The sequence below is a fragment of the Notamacropus eugenii genome, chromosome 2, assembly GCF_028372415.1.
Source record: "Notamacropus eugenii isolate mMacEug1 chromosome 2, mMacEug1.pri_v2, whole genome shotgun sequence".
NCBI lineage: Eukaryota > Metazoa > Chordata > Mammalia > Diprotodontia > Macropodidae > Notamacropus > Notamacropus eugenii.
In genome coordinates, this window is record NC_092873.1 from 323,593,010 (window position 1) to 323,610,865 (window position 17,856).

General features: G+C 35.4%; 1 protein-coding gene across 10 annotated transcripts in view; it reads left to right on the forward strand.

Annotated features, from left to right (window-relative positions):
• Positions 1 to 17,856, forward strand: part of RPTOR (regulatory associated protein of MTOR complex 1) — a 503,724-nt gene that overhangs the window by 196,632 nt on the left and 289,236 nt on the right. For all 10 annotated transcript variants that reach the window (XM_072645257.1, XM_072645259.1, XM_072645258.1 and 7 more), the window contains one exon: positions 1,846 to 1,992. In XM_072645257.1, coding sequence (XP_072501358.1) covers positions 1,846 to 1,992 — 147 coding nt within the window. The remainder of the gene's footprint in view (positions 1 to 1,845; positions 1,993 to 17,856) is intronic.

The following is a 17,856-nucleotide window of genomic DNA, read 5'->3' on the forward strand; positions in this document are numbered from 1 at the left end:
GTAAATAGTATCATAAAAATTTCTTTAAGAATTTTGACCTACATAGTAATCCTCTTCCTTATAACTTCTCTGTACATATTAGAAACAAAAACAACATTTGTTGAATTTACTAGGCACTATTGAAGGGATGGTAGAAATGAAGTAAAAGTCTTACCTACAATTACAAGAAGTTTGCAGTATGGTAGGAAGCAAAATGGGCACATAGAACTCACACATGAAAATATTTGAACAGCAAGAAACAGTTTGATGTAATGGGTCATAGTCATGGGACTTGGCTACTAAAAAAATATCAAACCACTTGATCTTTGTGGAGTTACTCAGCTTTAACATGGAAGTTTTAGACAAGTTGGGAGTTCCTTTTAACCTCTATATTTCTATAAATCTGTTTTTCTAAGAGATGGTTTCTTCTCATTTGACCTCTCCTTCTTTTCTTCTATTATTTTTTGGGAGGGGTCCAGTTTACTGTTGTATTATAATGCATACTATTGGTGTACATAGTATAGGTCACAATTCATTAATTAAGCAGCTGGTATAATGTGCAGTGTTTTATTAGGTACTGTGAATCACAGAATTATTTGCACAGTGAATAGAGCCTTTAGTCTGGAGTCTGGAAGACCTGAATTCAAGTCTAGATTAAGATACTTATAAGTTCTGTGACTCTGGGCAGGTCACATAACCTTTTTACCTCAGTCTCCTGAACTATAAAGTGGGGATACTTTATAGCACCCACCTTGCAAGGTTTATTGTGAGAATCAAATAGCATAGCACCTGGTATATAATAGACACTCTATAAATGCTTATCCCCTTCCCTGACAAGCCTCTACCAATGTGTTTTATATTAATAGCCCAACAGTTAACCTCATTAGCCCTTAGCAGAGGAATTTATTACTAACATGGCACAGCAAAAATAATAGCTACAAAAACCATCCATAAATCTGAGGTGCACTCCACTAGAAATATGCACAGCATATGGGAAGGATGGTCACACATGGAGTCACGTATTTGGGAGACATAAATGTGCAGAACACATATGACTGAAGCTACTTGCTACTAAGGTTCTGTTGGGCCTGGAAGTCATTTCTCTCCTTTCATGGCCTTTCAAGTTTTCCCCTTTACATAGAGACTTTGCTGGCTTAGTCATTTAACCATGCTCCCAAGGTCTGCTCTTGCCTTTAGTTCAATTCTCAATTTCTGGGGCTAACTCTCTCTTCTGTCTTCTTCAAAGGCTTTATACCTTGAAATTGTTTCTGGTCTCCAGTTAAGTGTTTAGCTAGAGTATATGTCTCTGCTCCTTCAGCTAGGCCTCAAACCCTCTCAGACTGACTCTTCAGCTACTTGCATGAGGTGTCTCCTAAGCAAATAGCTCCACTTTTAAATAAATCTTTTTCCTTGTTAGTTACACTTAGATCTACTTTTGACTTGGAACACCCAAGTTATTAACTCTCTCCAGGGCAGTAGGGCAATGGTCAATATTTTCTTTATCCATGGTAACACACTGACACCTCATCTGCTGTGATTATGTCCTGTGAATTTGTAATATCTTAGATTGGGAAGAGGAAGCCACTTCCCTCCCTTACCACTGCTCCCCCCTCCCAAGAAGTCATTCAGGAAAAAAGAAAAATCTCTTACTACACAAAGCCTAGCATAGTAAAACATAATAATGATCTTTTTTGAATGAATGAAAATTGAGATTATTAATTTTCTTCTCTTTCACTATTGCAAAGTTATACATTTAAAACTCATTTAAGCTTGATAGTAGCCTTTAAAAATGCACTCTGGGAAAGGGAAGTGTGTATTTCTTCCAATGCATAAGTAATGTATGTTTATTTTGTTTTTGTTTTACAGAACTATACTCAATATATTCCACTGTCCATATATGACCTGCAGACTTGGATGGGCAGCCCTTCCATTTTCGTCTATGATTGCTCTAATGCTGGCCTTATTGTCAAGTCCTTCAAGCAATTTGCACTACAAAGGGAGCAAGAGTTAGAGGTGAGGCATTCTGAAGCAAAGACCTCTAAGTTTGAGGTTGTTGGGTTTTTACCCCCTCCCCCCACAAGGTTGGTTTCTATGGGGTAGTTTTTATTTTCTTCTTCTTTTGATAGGGATAAAATTTTTCTTCAGTGCCAAGGCAAGCTTGTTTGATGGAGGAGCCCTTGTTATTGAAGTGGAGTCATACTGACTTATTTTCACAGCCTGTTGTACTTAATGTCATTTTTAATCTAAATGTTAATTAAGTGATAACATTAATAGAGTCAATTTGTGCCCCAATGGTCTATACCACTAAGATAAATGTGAAAACAGAGCAGACACATTTGTTTTACAACAACTAGACCAATGTCTGGGTACATGCTCTGATTCCATTAGCATATTTGCTATTATACCAAATACATTGGGTTTTTTGCTTTTAAAAAAATAGGAAAATTAAATGATGTAAAACCAACCTAAACAGAGTTGCCATTAGTGGCTTTTAAAAAATGGATGAGAGAATCATAGTTGTGTTCTGATAATGAGGAAGCATCTTACTTGGTTGTTTTAATTAATATTTAATATCTGTATTAAACAGTAAGCAAATTCTAAAGAGAAATTAAAGTTTGTTTCAATTAAGAGTCCTTCTGCCTGTGGAATGCTTAGTAGTTCCACCATAGGGATCAGCAGGAAGGAGAACTATGATCCTCAAGGAATAAATGAATTCTGATTGGTTAAAGAACAGATAGTTTTAAGGTAAGAAGCAAAAAATGCAAATGGTCTCACACATATTATTAGATAGATTCATATTTAAAATGATTGGGGTTTTTTGAGTTCCAGCACAGGGTATTTCTCAAATTATCACTTGAAATTCTGTTCTCTCATAGTTAGGCGTTAACCTAAGAGACAGATTATCTAATGAACAGAAAAAAGAATCCAAAAGCTTTGAGTGACATATTTGCCTACTCCCCAGACGTTCAATAAGTAATAAGGAGCGTGCTAATTTATCTCAAGTAAATAAAATGTCAACACAGTTGGCCTGATTTTCAGCATCGACATTTTCAAAAATTCTGTGTCTGGAATAAATTTTTTTTAAAAACTTATTATTTTGCTTATCCTATTTATATCTGTTACTTTTTTGATCATCAGTCTTTCATTTATAACAAGTAATACTTTTAAAGAAAAAGAGGAAGAAGAGGCAAAAATCAGTCTCACTTTACTTAACTATTTCACCAAAGTACCCTGTGTATGTGGCAAGAATTACCATTTTATGTTATTTTACATATAATGTGCAGTGAATATTTCTTATAGTAGCACAAAGATAGTTTAACCTTTGATATATTGGTTATATATTCAGTAAATGCTCTATTTGTTTACTATATATTGCTGAGGCTCGGTGTCAGACACTTAAATTTTGAATTGAAGTAAGTGACTGTGTTGTTTTGTTTATTTTGCAAATTATATACTTAACATTACCAATGTGCATAACAAGTAAAAAGTATATTAAATACAATTATTTATAAAAATTATTTTCTCTGTGATAATTTAACATTCAAAATTTTGATCCACAAAATCACAAAATTGTGAATCATTAAATTTGATGCATTAGGTTTACTAGGATTTTACTTGATTGATTTACATCTAATTTAGAAAGCTTTTATTCTATAGGTAAGAAAGAAAGAAGATCACAAGCATTTATTAAGCGCCAATTATGTTAGGCTTTGTGCAAAATTCTTGATAAATATTATCTCATTTGATCCTCACAGGAACCCTAGGGGGACAGATGCTGTTATTGCCCTCATTTTGCAGTTTGAGGAAACAGAGGTTAATAGAAATTAAATGACTTGGTCAAGTCAGATAGCTAGCAAATGTCTGAATCAAAATTTGAGTGCACATCTGCATTCCTCCAGGCCTTACTTATCATTGTGCCACCTAACTGCTTCTAATCAAAACAGTCCTTATCATCAAGGAAATCATATTATCTCCTTTGATACTGACAACAGCCCTGTAAAGTAGGTGTTAATATTAAACTCACTTTACAGATAACTGGCTGAAGGAGGTTAAATAACTTGCTTCCAAGGTCACACAGCTAAGTGTCTGAGTCAGACTGGGGTCTTCCTGACCCCCGGCCCATCACTCTATACATAGTGCCACCTTGCAATTTATTTTTCCTTAATGTAAAGCCTTTGACACTGTTTTTATAAAGTTGGTCATTAGCGTTTCCTGGGACAAGAGTGTAACTGTTATTATTTCTGTTGAAAAAAATCTGTTCTAATTTGGATCAGTCTTCAGATATATAACTTTTTCAGAAATATAATTGTCTTCTGCATCAGCTCAGAGGTCTAGTAATTCAATAGTAAGATGGTGTACATGCATGGCTTTCCCTTTTTGAGGGGACAGCCCTATACAGTGAAGAGAAGGAATCAGAATCAGAACCTCTGAGTTTTAATCCTCATTATTATTTGTATATCTTGCAGTCTCTTTGTGCCTTAGTTTCCTCATCAGCAATATAAGGGGGTTGTAGTTGATGACTTCTGAGGTCCTTTCTCACTCTAAATCTATGAAACCAAAACTTCCTATTGGCTAAATAAAGCTGAAGACTTTGGGATGGCAAAAAATAAGAGGGAACCCAAAATAGTTATAGGTCTCCCCTCTCATCCTGATATTCTGGAGCTAAAACTATTCTAACTCTGCTGCATACAATTTGGACAACAAAGGGCTTTATGTACCATGTAAATAATAGAGATATAGGAAGACACTGGATCCATGATTTCAATGATACAGGGATCTCCCAAATAGTGACTTTCCATCTACCAGGTACTGATCTGCACCTTCTCTGTAACTCAGGATCTTAGAGAGCTGCGAATATAACACAGAAGGATTCAAAGGCTTCCCCTGGGCCATTGAAGAACATTTTATAGTGAGACTGCAACCAAGGTTTTCCCATATGATGCCAGCCAGCTTTCCATATACTAGACATGTTGTTGCTTGAAATCTTAAGTTTTATAAATTTGTGGAAATTTTAATAGCATGTTAAAAACAGGTTGAGTCTTGAAGTGGGAATCCCAAATTTATTAAATGAGTCTCATTTTTCTTCTGCTTAGTGAATGAATAAACAGTGCCCTTGGGCTAATAGTTTTTTTTTTAGTCCAGCTGCTGCAGCCCAAAAAGTACTATCATCATCTAAACTCATTCTCTTTTACCAAAATCCCAACTCTAACTTCTCTATTACCTAGGGGCATTCTATGAGTAGAATGCAGTTCTAATTTCTAATTAGTTAATTAAAGAGTTTCACTAAGATCCAGGAGGCAGTCAAGTCTTAAATTCAAGAAAATCCATTAAACTCTTAAAATGGATGTAGTTAAATGTTAAAAAGAGATTTGTTCATTTGACTTAACTTGCGGTATAATTGTGATAAGCTTTTGTTTTGTAGCAGCTGATTAGTTGTCCTTAGAGCAAAAACATTGAAACATAGATTTCTTAGCCATTAGGAGGCCTCATGTAACCTCTTCTATATTATCTAGTCTAATTTTTGTAATACTTATTTTTTATTCTCAGCCTCTTATTTGGCTCTTGGAGTCTTTATTCTCAGAAGTGTCATTTTCTTGTTTGTATTGGAATTTGCAGAATTGAGTGTAGGTTTTATGAAACACGTTGCTTTCTCCCTTTCCTTTTGAAAAACTCAAACATAGCATAGTACATTCTAATAAAAATGAAGGGACTTGTCAGCTTGTGGTTTTGATTTCTTCCTCTTGAACTGAAACTAATTTTTGGAGGCTTAGCATCTGAGGATGATCTCTCTGATGGAGTGTGTCTGAATTTTATTTTACTTGCATTTAATGTCCTTTGTTAACAACCAATGATTAATCATAGAAAGTTAGAAAGAATGGTGAGAGTTTAAAGTGATTCAGACCTGCATTTTTCCTGTTTAAGAGTGGAAATATGCCTTACTCATGCAGTTGAAAAACCTCGCTGCTTCATTAAGAAAATTGAGTCCAGAAGTGAAATAGTTTGTACAAGGTCCCACAAATCTTAAGCACCTTCTTTTCTTTTTGTTTTATTTTTTTTTTTTACCTCCTACATAGAAACATTTTGTTTTTACCTCTTCCATTCCACTTTGCATCAGTTCATATAGATCCTTCGATGCTTCTCTGTATTTATTCTTCATCATTTCTTTCAGTACAGTAATATTCCATTGCATTCATATGTATACCCCTATCTTTCTACATGTCCAGGGTGGAATATTCCTGTTTTTTGTAATCTTTGCCATTTTGCAGGATTTGAAGTGAAACCTCAGTGTTATTTTATTTTGTATTTTTCATTTTAAATGGTAACCAGTTATTGGGTGATGGGTATATCCAATTTTTTTTTTTAAGTTTGGAGTGTGTAGCATTTGAAAATGGCAAAATTGGACTTTTTTAGCTTTTAGAATTATAATCCAAAAATTTTCAAATGATTGATTTTCAGAGAATCATCTTAATTTGAGAAATTGACATTGGATTTGGTTTCTTGGGTATACTGATACCAGCATTAGATAGGAATATCATATTCTTGATAAAACACAAAATATTTCATGTATTGCTTTTTCATGTCAGGTAATGTTTATTGTTTTAATCTTACTGTCTTAATCAACATCATTGGTGGGATTTCAGTTAAATAGATATTCTTTGCATTGAATATGTACCCAAGTTAGGTTAGAGGTTTTCAGTTTATTATGAATGAGTTTAAGCCAAGATAGTACATATGACTTAATAAACCTCTATATTTCACATCTCCTATGACTTTCCTAAAGAATCTTTAGGAAGATTATTCTTCCTGGAGAAAAGATTATTTTTCTGTTGACAGAATTAGGTGGACTTCTGAATTTTTGTCCTTTTTTTTCCTCCAAATTTAAACTGGATAGAGAAAACTGTGAAACTTGTGGACATGTATTATTTCTTGGCACATGGTTACAATCCCTGGGAAAAGAATTTTTGATGAATTATCTGTTATATAGTTTTATGGTATGTAAGAGTTTATTTGTGAATATAACCATACGAACATATGTACTTCAAAATTCTGTAATTCTTTGGGTTTGACCATACCCACGGCTACAGTCCTTTTAAAGAATGGGCCCCAGCCTTTTGGTGGGAGGGGTATAGACCCCTTTGACAGTCTGGTGAAGTCTATGCTTCTACTCAGAATAATGTTTCTAAATATAAAAAATAAAGTATTAGGACTTCAAAGAAAAACAGTTGTATTAATATAAAGAGGTAATTTTTTTTTTCCCTTTGAGGCTCATGGATCCTCTGCACTCTATTCCTGGATCCCTGGTAAGAATTCTACTTTTGGTAAAACAAACAAAAAAACTTACCTTGTGGCTTAGTTAGGATAGTATTTGGACAATAGGCATTGCCATTACAAGGTCCATACTCCAAACCTGTGCTCCACTGGTATAGATTTCTGGAGGCCAGAATCACCTTCAAATCAGGACAAGGCAGTGGAGTAGGAAATGAATCTATAAAATCTCCTAAGCAGAGTAGATGAAGATAAAAAGAAAAATGGCTTCATAGTTAGCTCTGCTGACCATAGTATGATCATTTTTTCTTTACAGTGTCCACTGAAAAATTATATGAATGCCAACAAATGGGCAAACAACAAAATGAGCAAATAAGTCATTATTAAGTGGGTATGTGTACTTATACACACACACATATACATACATGTATGCACATACGTATATAAATAAAAACATAGTGATGTATTGAATATCTATTTCTTCACGTTATTCTAGAAAAATACTGACATTTTCTCTGAAAAATATAAAATAATACTGAGTAGTGGATTACTACATAAAATGATAAATAAAGTTAGAAGTTCTTAACTCTTCCCTAATTATTTTCTTTAGTTCAACTATTCTTTCAAATACTGCCACAATTTTAAAGCATTCTGTAGTCTGAAAAGCCTTGGACCATTATTGCAAATCCGTGTAAATTCATGGTCCTGTTACTACCACCTTCTAAGAAAAGACAGGAACTACAAAGAATATTATCACTGGATTAATTGTAAGGGTTTGGCGAATGTAGATATACGCAGGGAGAAACCTGCTGAAATGTTAGGGAGAAGAGGAGTATAAGAAAAGGATATAATTTTATTTCTTGCAAAAGTATTTATTTTGATAAAAATATAGTTTTTTTCACCTCCTCTTTCCTCAGAGTAGTTATTATAAAGAGTTAGGTTCTGATGCTCATGGAAGGCTTGGATTAAGTGACTTCTAACACCCCTTACAATCTCAGTGCTTATGATTGCGGTGTGCAGTTACAATATTAGTTGTAATTCGGGTATGCTATTTTGAGATTTCTTCTCTCTTTTTTTTAAGTGTAATACTATTTATTTTGCTTCAAAAGACATTTCGGCATTCTAAACATACAAGACCTCCCCTCCCCTGAACGTTTCCAAATTGTGTTTAAGAACAGACTTTTCGTGGGGTTTTTTTCCTTGCATCACTGCCCTGGTTTTCTGTTGGACTGAAACAAGGAAGAATCCTACAGTTTCAATTTAAAATTACTGCACTTCAACTAAAAACCAAAAATATGGACACTTTTCTCATGCCAGCTGACTCCCACCCCTACTTGTGGTACCTAAGATTGGGAACTGGGTGCTATTTCACTATATATATAAAGACAACTTTTAAGCTAAATGGACACCTACTGCATTGTATCTGCGATCTACCCTCACAGTGTAGGCTTTAGGTTGCAGCCCCCTAGAAAAGGCAGATGAGCCTTATGCCCTCTCCAAGTCTCTAGTCCAATAATCTGTCTAGGGGTGTGGAGTTTTTGTTGTTTTTACAAACTATACATAAATACAGTTTGTAATCCAGAATTTTCTAGCCAGTAATCATATAATTAAATACCACCTAGTAAAAAAAAATCCTGAAAACATTTGTAAATACTTTTGTTTTGCAAACATGCACAGAGTGAGGAGAATATGAGAAAGACTTTTCATTTTTAAAAATGTTTGGAATTATGTACAACTTTAGTACAGTTTCTGGTTGCTCTGAGATACCCATGACCACTTCATGTAAACCAGTTACAGTGTCTTTCTAAAAGCACTTTTGAGAAGCTATATGATCAGAAGCCAGTTAAGCCTAATGAGGACAATCAATACCATCTCAAAAGAGAGGTGTTTCATTTAAAGGTGTTTCCCTTTGGAGGAGAGCTCAGGGAAGTCCCTGCTTTTTTTACTCCACCATCTTGGCTCAGAACCCCTCCATCCCCCCAGGAGCTTTTTAAATGTCAGGTTTAAGAGGTTGATAACAACATAACTGGTGATGATGATAATAACAATTAACATTTATGTCATATTTTAAGCCAGATGGCTTAAAGTTACAGGCAGAAAGAAACAATTTGAGTATTGTGTAAATACAATTGGGATAACACAAGATCTAGTAGCTTCTACATTAAAGAATTGAAGGGCTTGGAATATGATATTCTGGAGGTCAGAAGAGCTAGGATTAAAACCAAGAATCACCTACCAAGCAAAATTGTGTGTAATCCTTCAGGGGAAAAAATTAATATTCAGTGAAATAGAGGACTTTCAAGCATTCTTGATGAAAAGACTAGGGCTGAGTAGAAAATTTGACTTTCAAATACAAGAATCAAGGGAAACATGAAAATATAAACAGGAAGGAGAAATCTTAAGAGACTTTTTTTCATTCATCTGTAAAATGGTTTTAATAATATTTGTAGCACTTGTGTTAAAATACCTTGTAAACTTTAAATTTTATATAACTGTCAGCTGTTGTTTTTGTTATCCTTTCTGCTTGTTTGTAGAAATGTGAAGTATTTGTACAATTTTGCCATTTAAACTTTTTCCTCATCTTTTTTTCTAACATTATTGCATCTTTTTTGTTTTTTAGATATTTTTAAAAATATATGATTTATTTATTTTTCAATTTTCAGCATTCACTTCTACAAGAATTTGAATTCAAAATTTTCTCCCTGTCTTACCGTACTCTCTACCCCAGACAGCATGTACCCCATCTACCCCTTCCTCTAGTCTGTCCTCCCTTCTATTACCCCCACTTCTATATCCCTCCCTTCTATTTTCTTGTAGTGCAAAATAGATTTCTATACCCCATCACCTGTACATCTTATTTCCCAGTTGCAAGCAAAAGCAATTTTTAATATTCATTATTAAAGCTTTGAGTTCCATATTTTCTCCCTTCCTCCCTCCCTACTCACTCTCATTGATAATGCAAGAAATTCAATATAGGTCATATGTGTATAGCCATGCAAAACCCTTCCATAATAGTTATGTTGTAAAAGACTAACCATATTTCCCTCTGTCCTATCTTGCCCTCAGTGTTTTCCATTCTCTTCCTTGACCTGTCCTCCCACAATAGTGCATCTGATTATCCCTTTTCCCAGTTTGCTGTCCCTTCTATTATCTTCCTTCTTCCATCCCCTTCCCCCCTGCCTGCCGGCAGAGTAAAATAGATTTCCATGTCCAATTGAGTAAGTGTTATTCCCTCCTTAAGCCAGATCCTGTGAGAGTAAGGCTCACTTTTCTCCTTTCATCTCCCCCCTCTTCCCCTCCATTTTAAAAGCTTTCTTGCTTCTATTATGTGAGATGATTTGCTACATTCTGCCTATCCCTTTTCTCATAAGAGACTTATTAAAGTTGAACTGTTTACATTCCTGCATGGAAAGATGATATTTGTAACTCGTGAGACTTTTCTCAGTATTCAGGTAGTTGGAAAAAATAGATAGACACAGACAGACATATAGATAGATAGAAAGAAGGCACAGGATGAGTTAAATATGAAGGGATGATAGCTAAAAGATAAAATTAAGGAGTAAGAAAGGAATATATTGGAATGAGAAAGGGAGAGATAGAATGGGGTAAATTATTTCCATAAAAGAGGCAAGAAAAAGGTTTTACAATGGAGGGGAAGAGTTAGGAGGTGAGAAGGAAAGAGTGAACCTTACTATCATTGGATTTGACTTAAGGAAGCAATAACATACACACTCAATTGGGTATGTAACCCTACAGGAAAGTAGGTGGGAAGAGAATAAGAGTGGGGAGATGATAGAAGGGAGGATAAATTGGGGGAGGGGGTAGTCAGAAGCAAACTCTTTAGAAAAGGGACAGGGTCAAAGGAGAAAACAGAATAATTGGACTACGGGATAGGATGGAGGGAAATACAGTCTTTCATAACATGACTATTATGGAGGTGATTTGTATAACTGCATATTGGTTCACCAATTATAGTCTCTGGCCCAGTTAACTTTTAGAATGTCAGAACTGGCCTAGGAGACAGTTAAAGTTTTATGTTTTATGATTCATATGTAATTTCTGTTATGGAGAGGTTATCAAGGTCATAGGATATGTCTACTCCTCTGTGTTGTTGCTGACATGACCCTACTGCTATGTTTTTAAGCATAAAATTGTATCCTGTCATTGAAAGCCACAGACTCTGTAACTGGGCTTGAGTAAAAAACGGTCAGTTTCTTGGTCTTGTTGTTCCATTCAGGGTCTGACACTTACTTAATAATAAATGCTTATTAAGTGGATGAATACGATCATTTCAAAAAAAGATAATGATTCTTGATTTGGTTTCCCAGGTCTTCTAGTGCATTTACATTTAAAAATTAAAAAAGCTTCCCAACAAACCAAATTAACACATATAAGATTCTGGAAGCATTGAAGGGGAAACCTTCTTGTGGTTTTCACAACCCCAGATATATGGAAAAGTGACAGAAATATATAAGATCAAAGGATGTGAACAAATGGTTCTCAAAAGAAGAGTTGCAAAATATGAACAGCGATATGAATGAATGCTCTAAATCACTAATAAAAAGTGAAATCCAAATTAAATTAAATAATCCTATGGTTTTACTGTACACTGAACAAATTGGCAAAAATGAGAAAAGATGGGAATAGTCAATGCAGGAGAGGTTATGGGAAGATAGACTACTTTGTCGATGGAGCTTTAAAGTAGTACAAATCATTGTGGAAAATAATTTGGAATTATTCAAATAAAGTAACTAAAAGTTATCTATACCATTTGACTCAGAATTTCCACTACTAGGTATATAGGCCAAGGAGATCATTAAAAGAAAGGCTCCATATACAACAAAATATTTATAGCAGCATTTTTGTAGCAGCAGAAAAATGGAAACAAAGTAGATACCCATATACTGGGCAATAGCTTTACACATTGTGGTTTATGAGTGTGATGGGATTATTATGCTGTAAGAAACGGTAAGAGCCACCACAAAGCAATTGAAAATGAATTGTAAAATTATAAAGAACAAGCATGTCCTTAAAGAGATGTGAAAAGACATGTGCGCCTCCCCTCTTCCCTTTTTTGTGGAGGTTGGAAGTACATGTGAGTAGAATATTAGGGATGTTTTCTGATTTTTTTGATGTGATGATTGATTTTGATGGTGTTTTTCCTCTTCTTTCTCTTCTTTGTTTTCTTAAGAAGTTCTATTATGTGGAGTGGCAAAGGATCAGGTATACAAGGGAAATTTTAGATATAAAAACAAAATATTTCAGTAAAATTTTATTTTAAAAAATCAACTGTGCTTATACACCATGTGGGCTGTATAGTTACAGAGCAAACAGGGATTTTAGTGGACTACAGACTCGGTCTGAGTGAGCAATATGATATAGCAATCAAAAGAACTAATAAAATCTTAGGCTGGGTTAAGAGAAGGCTGATGTCCAACATGATGGACGTGACAATCCTGCTGTTCTGTCTTGGTAAGTCTTATTTTAAGTGTCCTCTCCATGTCTCCAGACTACATTTTCAAAAATACTTTGACAATGATAAAAGCAGATTAAAAGCAGCAGCTGGAGTTCTAGATTCTAAGACAGGGAGACCTGAATTCAAATACTACCTCAGATACTTGGATATGTCACCTTTGGCAAGTCACTCAACCCATATCTGCTTCAGTTTGTAAAGTGGGGATGATAATAATAGCACCTGTTTCTCAGACATGTTGAGATTAAAGTGAGATATTTGTAAAATGCTTTGCAAACCTCAAAACATTATGTGAAAGCTAACTATGAAGGGGGTGGCAATGATGATGATTATGATGCTATAAATCCGTAGGAGGAGGGAACAGTATGATGATTGTACTTGGAACCTGCCACACGAAGATTGGTTGAGACAACCGCGGATATTTGATCTGCAGAAGAGAGCACATAGGAAATAAGATTATTGTCTCAAAAGAATATTGAGAACTGACTTATACAAAACCTCTCTGGAGATCTTGGATGTCTCTTACTGCTACTGTTGTAGGGATGCTTCTAACTTAATATATTTCTTAAACAAAGTAGCTGAATGTAACGGAATTAAAGAATTGAGAATTTAAAAAAAAATAAAAACCTCAATCTAATAATAGCAATTTATCAATATTATGCTAAAAGGAGTCCTATTTAAGAGAAAGTGTTGAGGTGAAGGACAGGAAGAGAAGAGCGAAAGAGAATTCTACAGGGGAGAGAGAAATCCAAAAGTGTCCAGTGACTTGGCATTCAGCCAGAAATGCGTACCTTACTCAGCATTGCGATCAAGGCAGAAGGCTGCTTTAGGCAGAGCTTCACATAGATTCCAGCAAACTAAGTCAATTTTCCATGTTGGGATTGGTACTCTCACTCTAAGGAAATAAGGCTTGTACTTCTAATTTTCAAAAGGCAGAACTAACACTAAAAAAAAGTTTATAAATTATAGCTATCTAAAAATGGAATAGACTACTTTGGGGTATATGGAATTCCTTATCACTGGAGGTTTTTTAAGCAGATGTTAAATGACCATTCGTGGTATTGTAGAAGGCAGCTCATGTTTTGGGTAAGTGTTATGCTTCAGATGTTGTTTCCAGCTGTTAAACTCAGATTAAGATTGCCATAAACGTATGGTTTTTAATGATCTTAAAATTTTTTAAAATAACATATTATTTCCCCCCAATTCTGTCAAGACAATTTTTAGCATTCATTTTTACAAGATTTTGCATTACAAATCTTTCTCCCTCTCTCCCTTACCTCCTCTCTTCCAAAAATGATAGACGGTTTGATGTAGGTGATACATATGTTATCATGTAAAACATGTCCATAGTAGTGACAGTTGTGAAAACAGAAACAGATTAAAAGGGAAAAAAACATACAGAAAGGAATCAAGCAAGTGAAAAAAATTGCTTCAATCTACATTTGGAGTCCCTCAGTTCTTTATCTGGATGTGGATGGCATTTTCCTTTCTGAGTCCTTTGTACTTGTCTTAGATCATTGTGTGTTGCTGAGAAGAGCTGAGTCAGTCATAGTTGACCGTCACCTGAACGGGATTTATCGGGGCCGTTCACCCCGAGCCGACAGGTTTACCTGACCAGCAGGGCCTATCGACCCTGAAGGAGCTCGCTGTGAGTAACGGATGAGGTGGGAGGCAAAGATGTAAGGCAATTCCATTTATTCAAACTAGCTCGGGCACTTATATAGTATCATGTACGCCTTAGTTACGTAAGCAGCACAAACAAGATTAAACTAAGTTTGAGCAAGTTTTGCTACTGCTTTCCAGCCACGTTTCAGGAAGTATCTGGTGGTGAACAGGGGCGGAACCCTTCCTCCCAGCACCATCTTGTTCATGCCTTACCAATCTCCCCTCAGATTACCTGAGCCATGATTGGTGTACGCCGTCCAAGAGAGCTGAGGGTTGGCAATTCCCTTACAGTCACCCAGTGTTGTTGATACTGTGTACAGTGTTTTCCTGGTTTGCTTATTTAACTTTGCATCAGTTTGTACAAGTCTTTCCAGGTTTTTCTGAAATTTGCCTACTCATTTTTTATTGCATAATAGTAATCCATTACATTTGTGTAACACAGCTTATTCAGCCATTCCACATTTGATGGGCATCCCTTACTTTCCAATATTTTGCCACCATGAAAAGAACTGCTACAAATATTTTTGTGTAGGTGGATCCTTTTGCCTTTTTTATGATGTCTTTGGGGATACAGGCCTAGTAGTGGTATTGCTGTATCAAAGGGCATGCACAGTTTTGTAACCTTTTGGGCATAGTTCCAAATTGCTCTCCAGAATGGTTGAATTAGTTTACAATTCTACCAGCAATGCATTAGTGTTCTAGTTTTCCCACATGTTCTCCAATATTTATCATTTTCCTATTTTGTCATGTTAACCAATGTGATAAGTGTGAAGTGGTATGTCAGAATTGTTTTAATTTGCATTTCTCTGAGTCTAATCAGTAGTGATTTAGAGCATTTTTTCATATGATTATAGATTTAATTTCTTCCTCTGAAAACTGCCAGTTCTTATCCTTTGACTGTTTATCAATTGGGGAATGACCTGCATTCTTATAAATTTGACTCACTTCTCTATATATTTTAGAAAGGAGCCCTTTATCAGAGATACAGGCAGTAAAAATTGTTTCACAGCTTTCTGCTTCCCTTCTAATTTTGGTTTCATTGGCTTTGTTTGTGCAAAAACTTTTTAATCAAAATTATCCATTTTGCTTTATCCACATTTCTTGTTTGATCATAAATCTTTCCATTCTCCATAGATACGTCAGGTAAACTATTCCTTGGTCTCCTAATTTGCTTATAGTTTCACCTTTTATGTCTAAATCACGTGTACACTTTGACCTTATCTTGGTTTATGGTGTGCGATGTTGATCTTTGCCTGGTTTGTGCTATACTATTTTCCAGTTTTCCCAGCAGTTTCTGTCAAATAGTGAATTCTTATCCTAGAAGCTAGAGTCTTTGGGTTTCATTCTGTCCATTTGCAATATTTTTTCCTTGAACTGATAGTTCTGATTTTGGAATCTCTTTCCTGAGGTGATCATGGATTCTTTCAATGCCTATTTTGCTCTCTGGTTCCAGGATATAAGGGCATTTTTCCTTGATAACTTCTTGAAAGATTCTGTCTGGGGAATGGCTGAATAAATTATGGTATATGAATGTAATGGAATACTACTGTGCTATAAGAAATGATGAACAGGAAGACTTCAGAGAGGCCCAGAAAGACTTATATGATCTGATGCTGAGCGAAAGGAGCAGAACTTGGAGAACTTTGTATACAGCAACAACCACAGTGTGTGAGAGTTTTTTTCTGGTACACTTGGAACTTCATTGCAATGCAAGGACTTAAAAAAAAAATTTCCAGTGGTCTACTAAGGCAAAATGCCTGCCACATCCAGCGAAAGAACTATGGAATTCAATCGCAGAATGTAGCAGATAATTTTGTGTGTGTGTGTGTGTTGTGGTTTGGTTTGTTATATGATTTCTCCCATTCATTTTAATTCTTCCACACAGCATGACTATAGTGAAAATGTATTCAATAGGAAATATGTGTAGGTCCTATATAAAATTGTATGCCATCTTGGGGAGGGAAGGGAGGGAGGTAGGAAAAAAATATTCTAATAAAAAAAAAAAAAGAAAGATGCTGTCAAGGGCCTCCTTTTGATTATGGTTTTCAGGTTGTCCAGTGATTCTGATGTCTCTCCTGGATCTATTTTCCAGTTCAGTTGTTTTTCTCATGAGGTATTTTACATTTTCTGGTTTTTTTTCTTCTTTTGAACTTGTTTGATTCTTGATTTTCTACAGTCATTAGCTTCCACTTACCCAGTTCTAACTCTAAGGATTTGTTTTCCTAAATTAGCTTTTGTACTTTCTTTTCTATTGGCCAGTTCTACTTTTTAAGAAGTTGTTTTCTTCAGTGGATTTTTGTATCTCCTTTTCCATTAGGTCAATTTTTTTAAGCAATTTTCTTTTTCCAAGCTACTGATTCTTTTTTCATAATTCTCTTGCATCATTCTCATTTCTTTTTCCAATTTTTCTTCTTCCTCTCTTATATGATTTTTAAGTTCCTGTTTTTGAACTCTTCCATGATTTCTTTCTGGGTGCTGAGACTACTTCTGTTTTTCTTTGGGATTTTGCCCATAGGTGTTTTGACATTATTGTCTTCTTCTGAGTTTGTGTCTTGGTTTTCCCTGTCACCATAACTTTCTTTCTTTCTTTTTTTTTAAAATTCATTTATTTATTTATTTATTTAACTTTTAACATTCATTTTCACAAAATTTTGGGTTCCAAATTTTCTCCCCTTTTGTCCCCTCCCCCCACCCCAAAACACCGAGCATTCTAATTGCCCCTATCACCAATCTGCTCTCTCTTCTATCATCCCTCTCTGCCCTTGTCTCCATCTTCTCTTTTGTCCTGTAGGGCCAAATAACTTTCTATACCCCTTTACCTGTATTTCTTATTTCCTAGTGGCAAGAACAGTATTTGACAATTGTTCCTAAAACTTTGAGTTCCAACTTCTTTTCCTCCCTCCCTCCCCACCCCTTCCCTTTGGAAAGCAAGCAATTCAATATAGGCCAAATCTGTGTAGTTTTGCAAATGACTTCCATAATGGTCATGTTGTATAAGACTAACTATATTTCCCTCCATCCTATCCTGTCCCCCATTACTTCTATTCTCTCTTTTGATCCTGTCCTTCCCCATGAGTGTCGACCTCAAATTGCTCCCTCCTCCCCATGCCCTCCCTTCCATCACCCCCCCCACCCTGCTTATCCCCTTCTCCCCCACTTTCCTGTATTGTAAGATAGGTTTTCATACCAAAATGAGTGTGCATTTTATTCCTTCCTTTAGTTGAATATGATGAGAGTAAGCTTCATGTTTTTCTCTCCCCTCCCCTCTTTATCCCTCCACTAATAAGTCTTTTGCTTGCTTCTTTTATGAGAGATAATTTGCCCCATTCCATTTCTCCCTTTCTCCTCCCAATATAGTTCTCTCTCACTGCTTAATTTCATTTTTTAAAGATATGATCCCATCCTCTTCAATTCACTCTGTGCACTCTGTCTCTGTGTGTGTGTGTGTGCATGTGCATGTGTGTGTGTGTGTA